At 34.2% G+C, this 17,191-nt stretch overlaps 3 protein-coding genes across 3 annotated transcripts; 1 reads left to right on the top strand and 2 right to left on the bottom strand.

Annotated features, from left to right (window-relative positions):
* Window positions 1-1,284: 1,284 nt before the first annotated feature.
* On the top strand, window positions 1,285-4,956 carry LOC111016047 (phosphatidylinositol N-acetylglucosaminyltransferase subunit P). The gene is made up of 5 exons (XM_022291293.2): window positions 1,285-1,408; window positions 2,500-2,794; window positions 3,008-3,080; window positions 3,964-4,082; window positions 4,304-4,956. The coding sequence occupies exons 2-5, from the start codon at window positions 2,608-2,610 to the stop codon at window positions 4,420-4,422; spliced, it is 498 nt and encodes a 165-aa protein (XP_022146985.1). The 5' UTR covers window positions 1,285-1,408; window positions 2,500-2,607; the 3' UTR covers window positions 4,423-4,956.
* PDE318 (P-loop containing nucleoside triphosphate hydrolases superfamily protein) lies at window positions 4,361-9,928 on the bottom strand. Its single transcript, XM_022291292.2, has 14 exons — window positions 9,718-9,928; window positions 9,136-9,269; window positions 8,618-8,744; window positions 8,425-8,489; window positions 8,192-8,305; window positions 7,731-7,805; window positions 7,324-7,362; window positions 7,175-7,246; window positions 6,769-6,882; window positions 6,585-6,656; window positions 6,457-6,493; window positions 5,652-5,764; window positions 5,036-5,242; window positions 4,361-4,827 (listed from the first exon to the last, which is right to left on the bottom strand). The coding sequence occupies exons 1-14, from the start codon at window positions 9,803-9,805 to the stop codon at window positions 4,750-4,752; spliced, it is 1,335 nt and encodes a 444-aa protein (XP_022146984.1). The 5' UTR covers window positions 9,806-9,928; the 3' UTR covers window positions 4,361-4,749.
* A 967-nt stretch (window positions 9,929-10,895) lies between these two features.
* DL1D (DYNAMIN-like 1D) lies at window positions 10,896-16,048 on the bottom strand. Its single transcript, XM_022291333.2, has 15 exons — window positions 15,716-16,048; window positions 15,348-15,411; window positions 15,147-15,254; window positions 14,812-14,913; window positions 14,092-14,142; window positions 13,939-14,000; window positions 13,500-13,590; window positions 13,309-13,373; window positions 12,962-13,156; window positions 12,747-12,866; window positions 12,595-12,665; window positions 12,231-12,456; window positions 12,080-12,130; window positions 11,608-11,979; window positions 10,896-11,200 (listed from the first exon to the last, which is right to left on the bottom strand). The coding sequence occupies exons 1-15, from the start codon at window positions 15,854-15,856 to the stop codon at window positions 11,072-11,074; spliced, it is 1,848 nt and encodes a 615-aa protein (XP_022147025.1). The 5' UTR covers window positions 15,857-16,048; the 3' UTR covers window positions 10,896-11,071.
* Between the last annotated feature and the right edge of the window lie 1,143 nt (window positions 16,049-17,191).

The following is a 17,191-nucleotide window of genomic DNA, read 5'->3' as shown; positions in this document are numbered from 1 at the left end:
GAATCACCTCCCCAATATATTGTACTAAAAAAATTCTACTCATGAAAGAGAAGGTCATCATTTTATTTTACTTAATAAGTGGTCAAATTTAATTATTATTGTTATTTGTTTTATCATTATATGACCTTACTTTAAAGATGTGTATTAATATACTAATATGTACATGTAGTGAAGTCACACAAATTTATTGAAGTGTGGTGGTGAGGGAAGCCATTAATAATATAATAACAATAATAATTAAATTGATTTCTTTTTCTTTTTAAAGTTTAACCATTAAAATAATTATTTTAAGAGTTTGTAGACTAAAATTCAATAATATTGAAGTTCATAATTCAAACTAAATTTAATAACCTTTATAGAATTTGATTGAATGGGTAACAAATTCTCATGAATCAATAATTACACTTTTGCCTTAATTTTAAGTTGCTTGTCAACCTTGCTTAACTTGTTAGAATGCGCATCTGTCTCGATGGTAGATGTTTAAATTTATATCCCTACATTGTTGAACTCTTGATATACAAAAATAAATAAATAAAAATAAAAATGTTCGACCCACCTCTAACCTTAAAAATAAAAGCAAAATAATAATAATAATAATAATAATTAAACCATTGACCTTACATATATCTAATTTAACCGTGGTTATAGTTAATCGTTTGATCGTAGTCAATCAAATTAATTATTTGTCATGTTAGAGTACTTCATCCAAATTTGATTTAATAGAGTATCTCGTGGACATTCCATCAACCAATATACATAGCACTAAGGTAGTTCAAAATATTTTAAATAAATTTAATAAATACGTTTTAAAAAAATATATATGACAAAGAAAGTAGACAAAAAATGGGGGTTTCTTCTATTAAAAAAAGAATAGTCAAACAATAATGTGACAATATATTTATTTACATAAAAAAAAAGGAAAAAAATAAAGTCTAGCGAGACATGGTTAATAGTTTAAAATAAATTTAAGGGCTTATACTTATATTATTTATAATGAAAATAATTTCAATTGAACTCACTTGTAATATTAAGAGATAAAATATAAATATAATAATGAAATATATTATTTTCAAAATAATAATAACACACCCAACAAGAGGGCATATATTTCCAATTAAAATATTATGAGTTAAAATCTACTAAAAAAAATTTAATACATATATATTTTATAAATTAAGTTCGAAACTTTGTCGTGAAATTAGAGAAAAAAAAATTTATTTTTTTTAGTAATTATATTCACTATTTTATTAAATTTTTAATTATTTTGTCAAATTTCCAGGATAATCTAAAGTCAATGCACAACTTACTTATGTGGCTCAATATCTCCTCTCGAAGAGCGCCTCTCTTCCTCCGCAGTTTTTCCTCCTCCGATCTCTCTCTCCCGCGCGCGCGCTCTCTCTCTTCGACGGTAAGAATTTTAATCTCTTGTTTTCTCATCAGAATAGCGTTAATTGCATTACTTATTGTTTGATTCTGCATTTGCCTTCAAGTTTTCGTTTGAATTAGTCGCATCTTTCTGTCAATTTACCTGGTTTTGCTGTTTCTGATTGGATCCAAGCATGCGTCGCGCCATATTTGCCATCTGGATTCCTGAAAACGAGTGTAGAATAGAGAAAATTGAAATCCTGATTCTCTTCTTCTCTGTTATTCTTTTGCCATAAGTTCGATTGGCTTAGGAAAATTTCCACCACCATTTTTTCTGGCAATCGAACTATTGAGACTAAAGAATGAATTTCCGAGTATCCAGTTCCCGGTTTGCATCTCCTATGGCCTACGACGATGATTCTTTTCTGTCAAATAGAGATTTTTTCTTTCGACCATCTTTCGATCCTTAATACGATATATAAGGACCGCTACTACAAATAGTACTACACCCTTGATCGTGAAATATCGATTGCTTGTTGAACCCTGTGAATTTCGATCCTTAATACGATATATAAGGACCGCTACTACAAATAGTACTACACCCTTGATCGTGAAATATCGATTGCTTGTTGAACCCTGTGAATTGCGTGAAAGTAGGATACTCCAAATTCGGGAGTCTAAGAGTTTTATAAAACGTTCTTGATGGAAAAAAATGTGAATGAAAGATCCCAAATTGGGTCCACCTTATTTTCTTCATTGGCAATACCATCATCATTGTGAATATTGTGCGACATTGTCTGTTTAATTCGAGATTCTGAATTACGATCTTGTATTCCCCTATGCCGATAGTTCACTTTAAAATCAGTGTCATGGGAACTATCGTTGACGCTATAGACAATGTAAACTTTGATTAGGTTTTTGCTTGTTCTGTTTGAGGAAATTGGTGTCTATGAAGGGATCAGAATCTCCATTTTATGATTTTTCTTTAAAGACAAGTTTCGTGGGGATTTTTGATCATTAACTATTTATCGGCTTCACTTCCTTCATGAATGAACTATTTGGCCCCTGAAATTTTGCGTCCATGTTTTCCCAAAAATTTTATATATGGTTAAAACTCAATTTATGCAATCACAGGAAACTAATGGAAGCTGAGTTGAGAAGAAGTACAAGGTTAAAATTGTGGATTAGGATGGTTTAGAATTTGGACTAGTGAACAGATATCCAAGCCGAGAAGTTTAACATATGGAAAATCTCCGTTCAGTTAGTAGCCCTAGAAGAACACTCAGTCTATCAAAGAAACGAACTGCTTCAGTCTTCTTCTCGTACCGAGATGACAAAGCTCCTGGGTTCGGGTTATCGGGAGACCATGGCCCCAAACCTTCAGAAGTTTACGGGTTTGTAGGTTCCATCTCGACAGTGGTTGCTACAGGTTCGTTTCATGTATATGCCTGTTAAATTACCATGCATGTTTGCTTCGGGTTAGGGAGCTTTGATTGTTCACAGTTTTAATAATGGAATGTTGTAAAAACTGTTGGGTTTCAATTAATTACAGAACAATATTGGAATGGGGAATATTTTAAGTTTCAATTATTGCCTCCGAAGAATTATTTGAGCCTAAACTTCTGAGTTTCTGAATGAACAGTCGTATTCTTGATATGGGCATATGTTCCAGACTCGTGGCTGCATTCCGTTGGAATCTTTTACTATCCTAGCAGGTCAGTAATATCCCGATCCATTTGCATTCTCGTTTCATTGAGAAGTATCCTATGAGCATGGAGGATTGAGAAATCATCAATTCTCGATTAAATTTAAACTGCTTCGATGCCTAAGTACAATATTTTGCCTTCTTGGTGAATCTCTCCATTTCACATATAGATTTTTCTAAGCGTGAAATTCAGTTAATAGATAGAATAGAATATTTATCAATTGGATTAGCTCTTCAATCAATTTTTTAAATCCCCTCAATTCATATCCTAGTACTGGGAATAGTATAATGTTATTCTTTGTGTGCCACGTTAGCATTATTTGAGAATAGTGTAGTATTCACCAATATTAAAGAATTATTTCAGAAGAGAAGTTGTAGGGTGAACAAAGGGGTAGTACTCCGGTAGTATTAGAAAATTTTCCTCCCTATTACATTCCACCTATAGGTTTTTTCAAAGAACAATCTTGTGAAATTCAATCGCCTCTAATGCACCAACCTGCGACAGACTCCACAAAGATCATAAATTTCTCTTCAAAATTCCTTTCAGACATGGTAAGAGGGAGGGCATAGGCCACCAAAATCTAGCATATAGAATTGTGTGGTAGGCTCCCCGGATTGAGATGGAGAACTCACAGATCACTTCACTAACAGCCACCATATTTTCATCCCACATCACAAAAATGCTATTTTTCTTGGGAATATCTTTACAACTTTTGTCCACATCGATTTTCTGTGAACTTGTATAATATATACTGTGAAGTCCTTCATTTTGTGTTTTGATTTCGAGTATTGTGTGAGCATATTATGTAAATAAAAGTATTTAGATGGAAAATTAGAAGAAACACGTGTCCTATTTTGGGGGAATTAACAAATTCATTCCTATTTCTGCGCAGGTACTGGGCAGTGGCGGTGCCAGCCTATGTCATGGTTTCTATAGCATTAGCCTTGGTGTTCTACATTGGTCTCAACTTTTTGTCCACCCCACCGCCAACTTCCTTCAATGTGATGTTTGGTAAACTCAGTTTTCAATACCCTTTGAATAATAATCCAGAGTTTAATTTAATGAAATTGAAAATTTAAGTACTTGATGCATTACTCCTCGGCATTAAATTTGATAAGAAAAAAAAGGATTCCGTCAATCAGTGGAACATCTTTCACCATGTTTGTGACTTTATGTTTCTTCAGTCTTGTTTGATTTCAAACTTCCTGAAATTATGTTTTTATTTTCTACAGACGAATTCAGTAAAGAGCCATCCATCTCTGTTTTGTCAGAGGAAGAAGACCGGCCCATTGAACCGATATCTGATATTGCCATTAACAGAATCAACGACCTTATGTTCAATAATAAGTAATGTGTACCTAATTCTTGTGATGTTGTTGTCTCTTTAAAGAAAATCCGTCAGGATATGCTGAGAAAAAGAACAATGGAGTTGCAGATAAATACTTTAAATTACAAGATAGATAAACACAGCGAGGAGGTGGGTATGGCCGTTAGGACTTCTCGACGAGAATGTGAATACTCCAAGAGGATGTCCATTGTCATGTATGATGAGCAGCATTGGCTTCTTCTAACGCCCATTCTTCAACACGATGGGAAATCCCATCTAATTCGAAGATTCTGGTTTCACCATCAGAGTGCAGACTTTGGGTTGCAATGGGGCCAGAAGTTCCCGTCGAGGTCACGCTTCCTCTGTTGCCTGTTGTTCTTTGATCCGAGTCATCTGAGAAACCAGCATTTCATGTACTCTTTCTTTCAACTGCAAAGATGGCAAGTAATTAGGAAAATTTATATTAGAACCGTCGGGAAATTGGCTATTAGATTGAGGTATGTTATTAAACTAATGAGTAGAATAAGAATCTTAGCATCATAGAAACTTTAGAACTCTTATTGCGCTAATAATTTACGAGGGTAAGCAGAAAGAAAAAAACAGCAAGTCAATCTGACAATAAAGCTACATCAATTACCTCGCTGAGGCCTACATCATTCTTAACCGATACCAGCAAGGCTCCCTCGGGTCCAGATCGCCTGTACCTTTTCAGTTCAATATCGTCACGATCACAGTTTTCTGTGCTGAAGATTACAGGAGACTGTTTCAGCAGATCACATTTGGAGACAACATTGAGCCACAGATGGTCGCCATATCTCTCCTTCATTTCCCTATAGATGGCCAACTGTAGAATATGGGCACAGTGCATATTAGGGTGAAAAAGAAAACTAAAAAAGTCGACATATTTGACGAACCTACTGTAATATTAGTTCAGTTCTATACAATTTCAATACCCAAGAAAAAAAAGGTCGGTTAAACTCCACAAGCACACCGTTTTCATCCGAACCCCTAATTTCCTCACAAGTATTGTATTAGTGATCATTGGATGGTTCCCAAAGAACACAATAATTTAGCCACAAATCTGTTCAAGTCAGCCTAAAACCTAGAATTTATGTGTGATAATGGAGAGTATCAGATTTTTTAACATTTGCATTTACAGATTAGTTCAACCATCAAATCAAATTGCACTAATATTGTGCCATTTAGGTCATTATTGATACTGAATTTCAAAATGAGGAAAAGCATAGTGATACCTGATCGGAAGGTGAAGTGCCACATTCTCCAGAGAGATCATGAACAAATAGCACTGCCGTTGGAAGATGTGACAAGACAGCAAGTGTCAACTTCTCCAAATTGTTTCTGTCCTCTGCAGATTCAGAGGAAAGGATGTTAAACCAAAGTCTAGCGTGTGTCAAAGTAGGGTATTTAATTTTCGCCCAAGTATCTACAAATTCAAAATCCACCCGTGGGGTGAATGGATATTTCAATAATATCACAAAAAATAGACAAATATAAAAAATATCACCAACATGGACATAATATTAATATTGATAATTTTCAACTTAGTTAAAAGGGTGAAATGTTTATTTGTTAATTTAAATATTTTATTATTAATATTTATTTTTATACATATTTTTAAAATACACACCGACATCAACTTATATTTTCATCAACATTTTAATAAAATTGAGATCTCGATATTTCTATTGATATCAACATTTAAAATTCTATGTCTATTAAAAACCATACGAGGAATAGAAAAACAAGAAGCACGCAACTTTTGATACAGTACATAACGATTTGACATCGAAATGCCTTTAACAATAAAATTAATAAAATGCCTTACTTTTGTTAACGGAAAGGCTTGACATGGATATTGACAGATAATTATTCTCTTAAAAGAGCTCTATATTTTCATTGTTGTCGACATAACTCATTTTAAGCCATAGAAGAGGTGACACTGCACAGGATTTTTATATCATAGCTTTAATTAAAAAAAAAAACAGTGAAATTTATGGTTCTCTGAAAGAAAATAAACAAAGCCTTAAATGTGATTACCATCAGATCTTTTCAGAAGGCCAGGAGTATCTGTTACCTGCAATCAGATTTGCAGATGTGGATAAATTGAGTGGAGAGAAGAAAAGAAGAAAAAAAAGTCATCCACATATTCTAGGGACAAATATCACCTGAAAATGCTGGTAGTTTAGAACTATATGACCCATCAGTATTCCTCGTGTTGTGAATGGGTAGTTACAAATCTGGGAAACAATGGGAGTAAAAAAGGTACATCAAGATTCAGGATCTTTATTCTTTTCAGTTCTATCTTTGTAAGATCACCTAAGTAGAACATAATGGTAAATACGTACACACCTCAGGCTTCCCAGTAGAGAGAATTCGAACCAAAGACGACTTCCCGACATTAGGGGCTCCAACAAGGCAGAGGGTTGGTTTATCCAAGTCTACAACTGGCATTGCCCGTAAAGTCTGATGAATAGCATATCAAATATCATTACTAATTACTGTAGGTTCCAAATGTTAAGAAATTAAGCTTGTTGGATCCAAAATGTATAATAAAAAATCGAACATGTCATTACACACAAATTGTAATGGCCAAGCGACATTGATTAGAAGGGAAGATATTAAAGAACTGCACCTCTAGGCATCGACAAATCGGAATTTCAATGAAATCATAATTCAAGGGGGGAGGTAAGGAATTGCATCTACGATATCGCTTCATAAATATAATATGCAGTTAGTCATTGCAGAAAATGAATACCTTTGCAATATGCAACAGATCATCAACAGCTTTTGCTTGATGAATATAGACTTCTTCCACCTTTTTCATACCCTGCAGTTAAAGTACATTATGGCAAATGATTTCGCAATATTTCAGTAGAACGCTGATTCATTATGGAGAGAACTGACCGCACTAAGTCTTTCCTCAGCCTCCCGCTTTGATGTGGACTGCAAACAAAATTAGAAATACCATCCAGATTAAATTTCAATTAATTATGAACTTTTTTTTTTTGGGGCGGCGGCGGCGTGGGCGGCAATTCGAAAATCTCCTCCCAATCCTTCTTTTCCTCCCTTAAGTCGCTCCTTTTAATTTCAAGCAAAATTCTCCAAAGAATCATTCTTACCACATCTAACCATAAGATTTTTAAATGACAAGGCCAAATTTACCAAATGACAGTATATCTCATATGCTTAGAAGTAGTGAAATTGCACCTACGACATCTGTATATTATGAAATTTAACCAAGGAAAATTAAGAAGAAAGTAATTACCAGCAATTGACTACAAAAAAAAAAATACAACTTATAGAATCCTAACCTTCGCACAGAGAGAAGCATGCTCCTTCCCTACAGATACCACTTTCTTTCTTAAAGCATCAACCTTTCTCAAGACCTGTTAAATGTTAAATGTAGAAACAGTAATGAAAGATTGATCTGTTATAAGAATATTTGCACAACCAGATTATGTCATAGAATCATATGTAAATTTCAACAGATAATAAATTTCTGCAACATGGCTCAGAATAATAATTCTCTGCAAAAAAACTATAAAGAAAAACATATTAAATTGCCATTCTGAAAATGGATCTAATATCTTCCAAAATTTAAATCTATTACCACAAGAGCATCATACGCGAATACTTAAGAGGCCTTACAACAAGTTAACTCAGTGATTTCAGTTAATAGAAGATTAGCAAGTTGGAAGAGAACTAATTACTGAAGGACAAACCATTAACATCTATGATGCAAAAAGGTAAATAGTGCTGCTTCATGGTATACCTCTTCATACATTCCATCTCCAAGCGTCAACTCGATGAGAGAGCATTCATAAGGGTGAAGATATTCTTTCTTTGGAAACTCTTCCAGGTACGTTCTTAAGGGAATTGCTAATTCCTATCAAAGGAAACAAGATGTCATGATATTAGCTTTTACAATATTTCATTTAAAATTACAGAGCACCAGTATAATTATTAGGATAAAAAATTTTGACTGATATTTGGATGAGAACAAACTTTCATCAGTGTATCAAGCTGTTTGGCACCCCTATTTCTCTCTCTCTTTGCAATATTAGCTATACCTGAAGATGGATTTAAAAAAGTCAACATAAGCAGAAGGTTCTTTGAATCCACTTTCCCAAAAATCAGCTCCCAAGACCAGCCTTGCTAGTGTAAACACATAAACAAAACCACATGCTACTAAAAATACCCTTTGTAGGGCTAACCCTCTTCGCCTTCTTTAGTGCAGAGTAGAAGATATCAAGAGATGGCATCACCATCGGCAGCTTCTGAAATGCACCCACGCTCTCAAGATTCTTTGATGGTTTTTCTTTTTCCTGAAGCCAAGACATGAAACAGCAGCTTACTCTGTCAACTAGAATTGAACTAAAAGATAACAGGGAAGAGCTAAACATAAATTTGGCTCCTCCATGTGAAGAAATGTGTATGACACGCTAATATGAAAAAACCATGTGAAACAAATGAAATCTTGAGCTTTCTAATTTCTAATCAACAAAATCAATTTTATTTTAAGGTGAATCCTGAAAAAGATGCAGAAATATTGTTTTTCTCTTATCTTGTTATCTAACTACAGAGTGAAATCAAATAAACTCAGAGTTTTTACATTTTCTTTTTATTTTATAGGAAACACATTTCACTAATATCAAATTAAGATGTACAACGGCACAACTCCCCAACTAAAACAGATGAAACTACAGAACCACATACCTTCGCCTCATTTTCATCTTTTGTTTCAGTTTTCGGTATATAACTACCATTGACAACGTTATATGTTTCAGTTTGAACCGATCTACAGAAGCATTGATTTGGATAAATCCTGTAACTCTTTATCACATGCATACCTACATAAGAAGACAAATAGTAACTATCATAAATCAGCCAGAAAAAGCACAAAGAGGTATCAAACATCTAAAGTAAAAAATGAGTAGGAGAATATAATGAAATGAAGTCAAAACAGAGAATACATCGGAAGTATGATTAAAGAAAAAGTACTAAACTCCAGTGTTCTAATTTTCAAATGAACACAACGACATTTTCTATATTATTATTACTAGTTCTTCATCCACTGGCTGCAAAATTGACTTCAAAAGGAAGCGATAAAACAAACTGGAACGAAAACCAAACTATTCGAGAAGCTAAGAAATGGCGGTAATTGAGCAAAGCCGCGTCCAACAACTCCAATTTCAACGATATAGTAGCAGTTAACAAAAGCGATGAAGAAAAGACCGAAATTCATTTTCCTCCTAAACAATATAAGCAAGAAACGGAGAGCGAAAATGGAGTCAGAACCGTAGGAAACTTTGAAGCTTCCGATGATCAGGCGTTTGGCCGGAGGGCTCTGCCAGAGCTGGAAGACGCTGCCGCAAGCGCCATTCATCCCGTCGAAGCTTCTTCAGTTACGTCCGTGGCGCCATGAGAGAGGATTGAGCAGAAGACAATATCCTGGCTTTGAAGTGGCGACGCTTTAACTCAGTCACTGCCTCGTTTAGAAGGGGCAGTGCCCGCGGGTATTCTAATTTATACAAATTAGGTTAAAATATAATTTTGATTATTTGGACTTTAAAATTTTTTAAAGCTTTATCATAGCAACCTTAAACATTAATTATTTTAGTTTGAATTATAATTATAAATTTAGTTCCTAAATTTTTTTATTTTGTATATTATGTTTCTCCATTTTAAAATTTTGATAGTGAAAATTATTTTTTTTTCTTTTGAAAATAATTAAATTCAAATTTAAAATTTATTGCAACTTAAGGAACCAAAGTAATTTAAATTTTAAAATCTAGAAGCCAGATAATAAATGAGGTTTAAGAAGAAAAAAATGGAGTTTTTCTTATCTGAGTTAAAATTCGACTTTTTAATATTTTCGATTAACAGAAAAATAAAGAAGTTCACTTATTATTATTTTTTTAAGGCAGAAAGAAGTTAAAACTTAGATGATATTTTAATCTATAAATTATCCCAACATATGTAATACCAATGTTGTATATATATATTTTATAAAATGTAGCATGTTAATAGAAAATTGAATACCATTTCAATCATCATTAAAATCTCTTCAATCCATAAGTCACTAATCAATTAATCAACAAAATCTTGGGTTAGTAAATAGTTTGTTTTATTATATTATAAATACATCAATCATCAATTAATGTAATGTGTGAGAAATCCTACAACTTTCTTGCATGTATAATTGATTTTAGTTCAATAAGAATTTGAGCATCATTCTTTCACAGATTCCTATTATTTGAATAATGCTTGAATTGATATCCTATGACAGAATCTTAAAAATAAAAATACAGAAGTGAACATAAATATAATTTTTTTATAAAATAAAAACCAAACATTATAACTATAAATTCATTCTATGATCCAAGAGCAATATTAAATAAATAAAAAAAAAGTATAGGAAGCTGGCCATAAAAAACATGCTGCAACCACAAATAAAGAATGCATAACACCAAATATTGCAAGGCAAATAAAAATATATAAGAGATATATATATATATTACATGGGGAATGCAAGATCAACACACAGCCATCATGCAAAATATCCCTTTGTCCATGGTTACATCATCATAATAAAATGACTACAAATTCAGCTGTATCATACAAGGTGTAATCGCTCCCTGATATATCGACCTCAACGTGCCCACGACACCGAGTCGATCTCGTCCCTGGCTGCCTTGTAGAGCTCAAGCCTCTTTGAACATTGCTGCCTTCTCTCCATCAGTGCAGGGTCCTCATCCAGTAATTGTGAAAGCTGCTTGGCCTGATATATCACATTCAAAAACAATAAATGTGATCTCTTAGACTACTACCATCAAAACCTGGGGTCAAGCCCTAAGACGGAAACTTAATAACTTAAAATCATATCTTCGAACATCAGGTATAGTGCAAAGGGCGAGACCCTTAATATCCCGATACACAAAAACATTGCTACTGAGGTAGATCTCAATCCGACAAATGTCAATCTGAGCATAGCTCTAAGTTAAAGCAACAACACTATACTCATGTTAAAGCATTAATAACATCTATTCTTAGGATGGAGATTCAAATCTCACTTTCACAATTGTAATGCTATATTATTTTTTTTTTTTATAAAAAATTACCAGGTCATCTAGGAAAAATGACGAGAAAAATGGAAGTTTCTTAATTAAAGTCGAGAAAAATTTTTACCTCTTTCTTCCCTAATAGGGTGTAAAAATGATTTAGCAACGATTGCTTAGCTTCCTTGACTTGGCAATAAACCACGGCCTTGGGGATAGTATTCCTCAGAGTGTCTGATACCATTCCTACATAAGAGGACACATTTGATCCAATCCTCCTAAAATGACCCTCTGTGTATCGATCCGTTGTCGGGGCAGCAGCCGGGCCCCCAGCTTTCTCAATCTCCTGAGGAAGTCTTCGAAAGAAATCCACTGTCAAGTAGGAGGATTCCATGTCAACAAGTCGAATCACCGTCTTCTTACTCTCTTCGCGAAATCTTTCCAGGGCCTCACCAGAAGCGGCAGCTATCTCAGCTTGTAAAGTGGGAAAGCGCTTTAATTCCTGATGTTCCAAACCAAATCATAACAATTTTAAAACAATATATTATATCGTTCATTACAATTTCTCCCAAGGAAAACCACCATCAGCCAGTATTATTTACCTGTGTTTCTCCAATAGACTTCCTCACAAGTTCTTTCAAAACAAAGTGAACCTAAAGGAAAATTTCATATGTTAGTAGAGGCACTAATAAATTACTAGTACGAAAAGACTAATAATGACCCAAATAGATGAGAAGCTATGGAGTGACATACAGCATCCACAGAAGCTTCAGCTGGCCCCCTGAAATAATTCAGTGCTCCCTCAATTAGTCGTCGGTAACCCTGCTCTGGGGCGATCAAGTGAGGTTGATAACCGTCTGCCTCTGATACAACTTTCCTCACATTCTGCATGGAAAGATGCCGATCAAAAGGAAGCTTTCTCAAAGCAGCAGGAAGCTGGTGGTCAAAAACCCCGTATATACGATCACCTCCCGGTCGCCTGGAAAAATGATATACGTTATTAAAGCTAGATCTCTATCGCCTCTAAGGAAGAGAGTCTTGTGATTTGATCACAAAGATAGTCAGAAGAAGAAAAATCACAAAGAACTGAGGACACAAATTTTACAAAATACTTTACCCTCCTTCCAAATGCTCCTTAAAAATCCGATCAAAAGCACGGCAAAGTTCCAAAATAGTATACAATTGAGCCTGAGATAAAATAGGTAAGTAAAAATGTAGTGTAAAGGCAAAACATTTAACAGTCTATAACAAGAGCAATAAGTTTCTCACCCCAGCATCAACAGCAATAGGCCGACCAAGATGGTCCATCTCAGATTCAAGTTCATCGATGCTTTTGTTAATCAAAGAAGTAATACTTGGTATGCGAGCTCTTATAACTGACTCCAAGTGCTAAAAGGACAAGAATGCACCATAAAAAAAATTACCTTTTTGAGCAAATCAGAAACCACACTGGAAGGCGATAAAATTGAAACTTGAAACCAAACCTTTGATAGGAGTTTTGCAAGATATTCTGAACCCATTTTATTAGACAAGTGTCCATAGTCAGGACTAGTTGCAAAGTACTCACGCTCCTTACGCCTAGCAATAATCATATCTACATTTTTGTTTATGTCAGCTTGAGATCGGTTCACTATGCCAACCCATGGGTGTTGTAGTCGATATGATCTTCCTTCTAAAACCTTAAGAATAAAATTAACATGTATGTTTCAATTCCTCCTTCAAAACATTTAAAACATTGAAGAATGTAGAGGGTACTCATCATAAATTCATATCCCGCTGCTAAAAGTTCGCCTATCAAGGCTTAAAACTAATCAACAGAACAATGACTTACATCCAAAGCATTAGTTCCTTTGTCCATCAAATCAAGCTTTGTCAACACCCCAAAAGTTCGTTCCCCTACTCAATTGCACAAAAACCATAATCACAAGTTTGGAAAGCTACAAAATTTATAGTTTCAATGTGTAAATATATATGTAAAGAAAAGGAGAGAAGAAAATAAAGGGAGCTACAAGTAGATCATACCAGTCGCGTCCACTTCTCTGGCAAGTTTTATAGCATCAGAAGTTGCTATGTCTTGATTGGCAGGAGATATTGCCAGAATTATGCAATTAGGCTGTAAAAAATAGGCACAAAATAAATATCACATAAAATATAATATAGTACACTGTATATTTACAAGTAAAGCAGAAAAAGAACACAAAGAAATATATATTCAAATCAATATGGAGTGCGAGGAGCAGGATAACTCGATTACACAAACTGCTTTAATACAAGTTATGAACATATGAAAAAGTGAGCACCATTGTTCATAATAGCATTTATGACATGTTTATAAAGGTAAACAGAAACAATGAAAGTTCGAGTACCATAACTTGAGTACCCATACATCCTTGTCTGATGCAAGGCTTGAGTACTCATCACACAATAATTATAACTGAAAAGGAATATATAATCTCATTACCTTCTCAACGTAAGTTCGAACCATGGCCTCAATGTCTTGAACAATACTTTCAGGTTGTCCCTCTAAATATATATTTTTTTAATTGCATCAGTTAATAAGAATACACAAATCATGTTGAATCAAAATATTCATCAGTAAAACATATCAACATACCTACTGCGACTTTTGTCAAACCAGGTAAATCAATAAGAGTTAGGTTGACAACTGAAAAATAAAAGAAAGAAAGAGTCAGATATTTGATATTAACGTACTAATTCAAATATAAGAGGTTGGTACAAAATAAATATTCCTAAGATGTCAATGCTGCTATTCAAGTAAATAAACTTCCATTAGTCTTTTATTAGTCTTAACTGCCATTAATCTTTTATTAGTCTTAGTCTCCCCCTCACATGTTAGAAAAGGGCGGAATATACAATTACAGAGCTGTTAAGATTATGGTTATTCACTTCCGTATTTTGATATAACATTCATCCAACAGTACTAGATTTACTATTTTTTAGCCAAAGGATCTAGAGAGTAGGCAGAAATTAAAAAAAGAAAAAAAAAAACCAGTATTATAAAAGTAAGCAATATAGAGAGAACTGCAACAGAAGAGGAAAATAACAAGAAACCATTCGGTGGAGTGAATGTACCTTTAAGATCAAACATAGCAAATAAAGAAGCAAAATGAACAAAAAAGACCTTTACAAATGATACACTTATAAATTATGGGTAATTAGTGAAGTAGCACCAACAAATTGAACCGGAGAGGAATTGCCAAGAAATGTAATATAACCAATATTGCTCAGGCAACTACGGAATAAACAAAATCACACAGCCATGGAAATGAACCATTCAAATAATAGATGAATCAACAGACGAAAAATCACAAACCATTTGGAGAGTAAATACTAAGATGGATGGGAACTGGGGATATCTGTTTTGTCCTCCCAGTTACTCTGTCAGTCTCGTCCTGAATTTCTTTACGGACCGCAGCTGCAGTACATTACAAGAAGAGGAAATGATGAATTCAACTTGAAAATAGAATAGAAAAATAACAACGAGCTAGAACAACAAATGGGAAATTTCTTACAAAAACGGCAATTTTGAACATGTAAATCACAAGTCCGAAACTAACTATAATTTTGAACATGTAAAATAATCACTTGTCATGAACAATAATCCGAAACTAACTATCATGAAAGACAACATGGAAATGTGCAGCATACCAAAGTCCGTAAATCTCCTCTTAGGAAGGTGAAGAAACTCAGCATACTCTTGCGACCCCTCCTCTGTCTTGTGAAGCTGCAACACCAACGGCCGTCGTGTTACTATCCCTGCAATTACCAAAAAGAAACCCAGTTAAACTTTATAAATTAACTGCTAAACGATGCTACTTGAAGTAAAACCTAAAAGATCAAATGCCTCACCTGAACCTCTCGGAAGAAAATCGCGACCGACGATGCTTTCCAGAACCGAAGATTTTCCTGAACTCTGTTTTGCGGGACAAAAAACGAAACAGTCAGAAAATGAAAATGAAACGTCCATCATGAAGGTCGGTCTATACGTAAACCGAAGACTTCCTTCACTTGGAATCCCTCTTGCGCAAAGAAGTGGCTTATTCTTCCGTCTCCCAAAACCCTAGCCATATACACATACTTCCTCCACTTCGAAAGACTAAAGCCGAAGCTTCTCCCCATAGTAATTCCTCCAACGCTAACAAGAATTTGCAATACTTGCCACATAAGTAACAAAAGAAAACGAAAATGAAGAGAGATATGGAAGAAAGAAGAAGCACCTGTCCACCGACGACAGCAACAGAGGGAAGGGCTTCCCAGAGAGAAGAAAAGGCGTTGTCACCGCCGCCATAGTCGCCGAGCATAGTACACGCCCTCTGGATCCTATTCACCAGCCCAATCAAGCTCTCCATGGTTGTCATCGCTAACACCAGCCAAAAATCAACCAAACAGTCACCTCCCTCGTAAACCCTCGAATTCAAAGATACAAGAAACAAGAAGCTAGCAGAGAGGAAGCGAAAATGGAGGCTACAGAAGGAAGGAAGAGAGGCGGGCACTGTTCTGAGGAATCGAAAGGACGAGAAAATGAATTGAAGAGCTGAAGGAATGGCCTGTGCTCGCTACTTTAGCCTTGGACAGTCGTCAAAGGTCCATTGAAAGCCGCTAAAATGCGCCTTGCTTCGGACAGTTGTTGCGTGCCGTTGATTGGGCCACACTATAGCGCGCCGCGCGTGCACTCACGTGGGTTTTCAAATTTTGAATTTTGAATATCTTAAAAAAGTTCTCAGAATGTTGTAGCGGTGGGGCCCGCTGGGATGGGGAATTCTAGAGAAAGCTGACTGCGTAGGGATTGGCAATGGCGGCATAACAGCCGCTTCCACAATTTGAGATTTTTTTCTTTTGCTTAGAATGAGAATTTTTATTCTTTTATAAGTTTAGGCTCTATTTAATAAGTTCATCTATTTATTTATCTTGTGTCTAATAAATTAATTAATTAGTTATTAGGCTTAAATTTGAAAATCTATGAATGTATTAAACATATTTAGATTTTAGAGATTTAGATATAAATTTAAAATTTATAAATTTATTAAATACTTTAAAAATTCATAGGCTACGGTATAAACTTCAAAAGTTTATTGATTAAATTTATTCATTTAATTTTAACTTTTAAATAAATAGAATAGAAGGAAAGAAGCACGATTTGCTGTCAATTGGGTCTGACTTTCAATAACTATTTACTATAGTATTATTGTTTCCAAATGAGTATGCATTGTATGGAATTTATTTGAATGAACTTATGCACAAATTTTCAAAGAAAATGAAAATTTCCTTATGGCTTATATATTTAAAATGTAGATAAAATTAGAAAAACAAATCAATGTAATTAGCAATATACATAATATAATTTATCTTATAAGTTATAATCTATTATTTTTTAGTATATTTCCTTATAGAATAATTTTTAAGTTTTAATATTTAGAAAAAAAAAAAGTCTTAGTTCTTTAACTAATAATGCTTACAATAACCAGCTCGAGTTAGGCAACAATAAATTAATAACCTTTCCTATAAAGTGAAAAATTAAATCTTTATATAATGCTATATTCTAAAATGGAAAAAAAAATTGATTGTACATCAAAGTAATTAGTGCTTTGCCACCTTGAATTGCTTTTTAAGACTTAAGAAAAAAAGAAATAAATATTTGTAAGTATTTATCATTTTTTTCCAACAATAAATCCTCATAAAGGCCCTACCAGCCA

The sequence above is a fragment of the Momordica charantia genome (assembly GCF_013281855.1).
Source record: "Momordica charantia cultivar OHB3-1 chromosome 5 unlocalized genomic scaffold, Mcharantia_2.0 BLBB01000005.1, whole genome shotgun sequence".
In the NCBI taxonomy this organism is placed as follows: Eukaryota; Viridiplantae; Streptophyta; class Magnoliopsida; order Cucurbitales; family Cucurbitaceae; genus Momordica; species Momordica charantia.
This window is presented reverse-complemented; position numbering and strand designations above follow the sequence as displayed.

Excerpts from the sequence above, each read along its gene's own strand:
- LOC111016047 (XM_022291293.2), top strand. The coding sequence starts at position 2,608 with ATGGAAAATCTCCGTTCAGTTAGTAGCCCTAGAAGAACACTCAGTCTA. Across the intron at positions 2,795-3,007 it reads CTCGACAGTGGTTGCTACAG|TCGTATTCTTGATATGGGCA; the intron begins GTTCGTTTCATG and ends CTGAATGAACAG. Across the intron at positions 3,081-3,963 it reads ATCTTTTACTATCCTAGCAG|GTACTGGGCAGTGGCGGTGC; the intron begins GTCAGTAATATC and ends ATTTCTGCGCAG.
- PDE318 (XM_022291292.2), bottom strand. The coding sequence starts at position 9,805 with ATGAATGGCGCTTGCGGCAGCGTCTTCCAGCTCTGGCAGAGCCCTCCG. Across the intron at positions 8,745-9,135 it reads AAGATGAAAATGAGGCGAAG|GAAAAAGAAAAACCATCAAA; the intron begins GTATGTGGTTCT and ends TCTTGGCTTCAG. Across the intron at positions 8,306-8,424 it reads AGCTTGATACACTGATGAAA|GAATTAGCAATTCCCTTAAG; the intron begins GTTTGTTCTCAT and ends TTCCTTTGATAG.
- DL1D (XM_022291333.2), bottom strand. The coding sequence starts at position 15,856 with ATGACAACCATGGAGAGCTTGATTGGGCTGGTGAATAGGATCCAGAGG. Across the intron at positions 13,374-13,499 it reads CAGAGAAGTGGACGCGACTG|GGGAACGAACTTTTGGGGTG; the intron begins GTATGATCTACT and ends GCAATTGAGTAG. Across the intron at positions 13,157-13,308 it reads AAGGAACTAATGCTTTGGAT|GTTTTAGAAGGAAGATCATA; the intron begins GTAAGTCATTGT and ends TTTATTCTTAAG.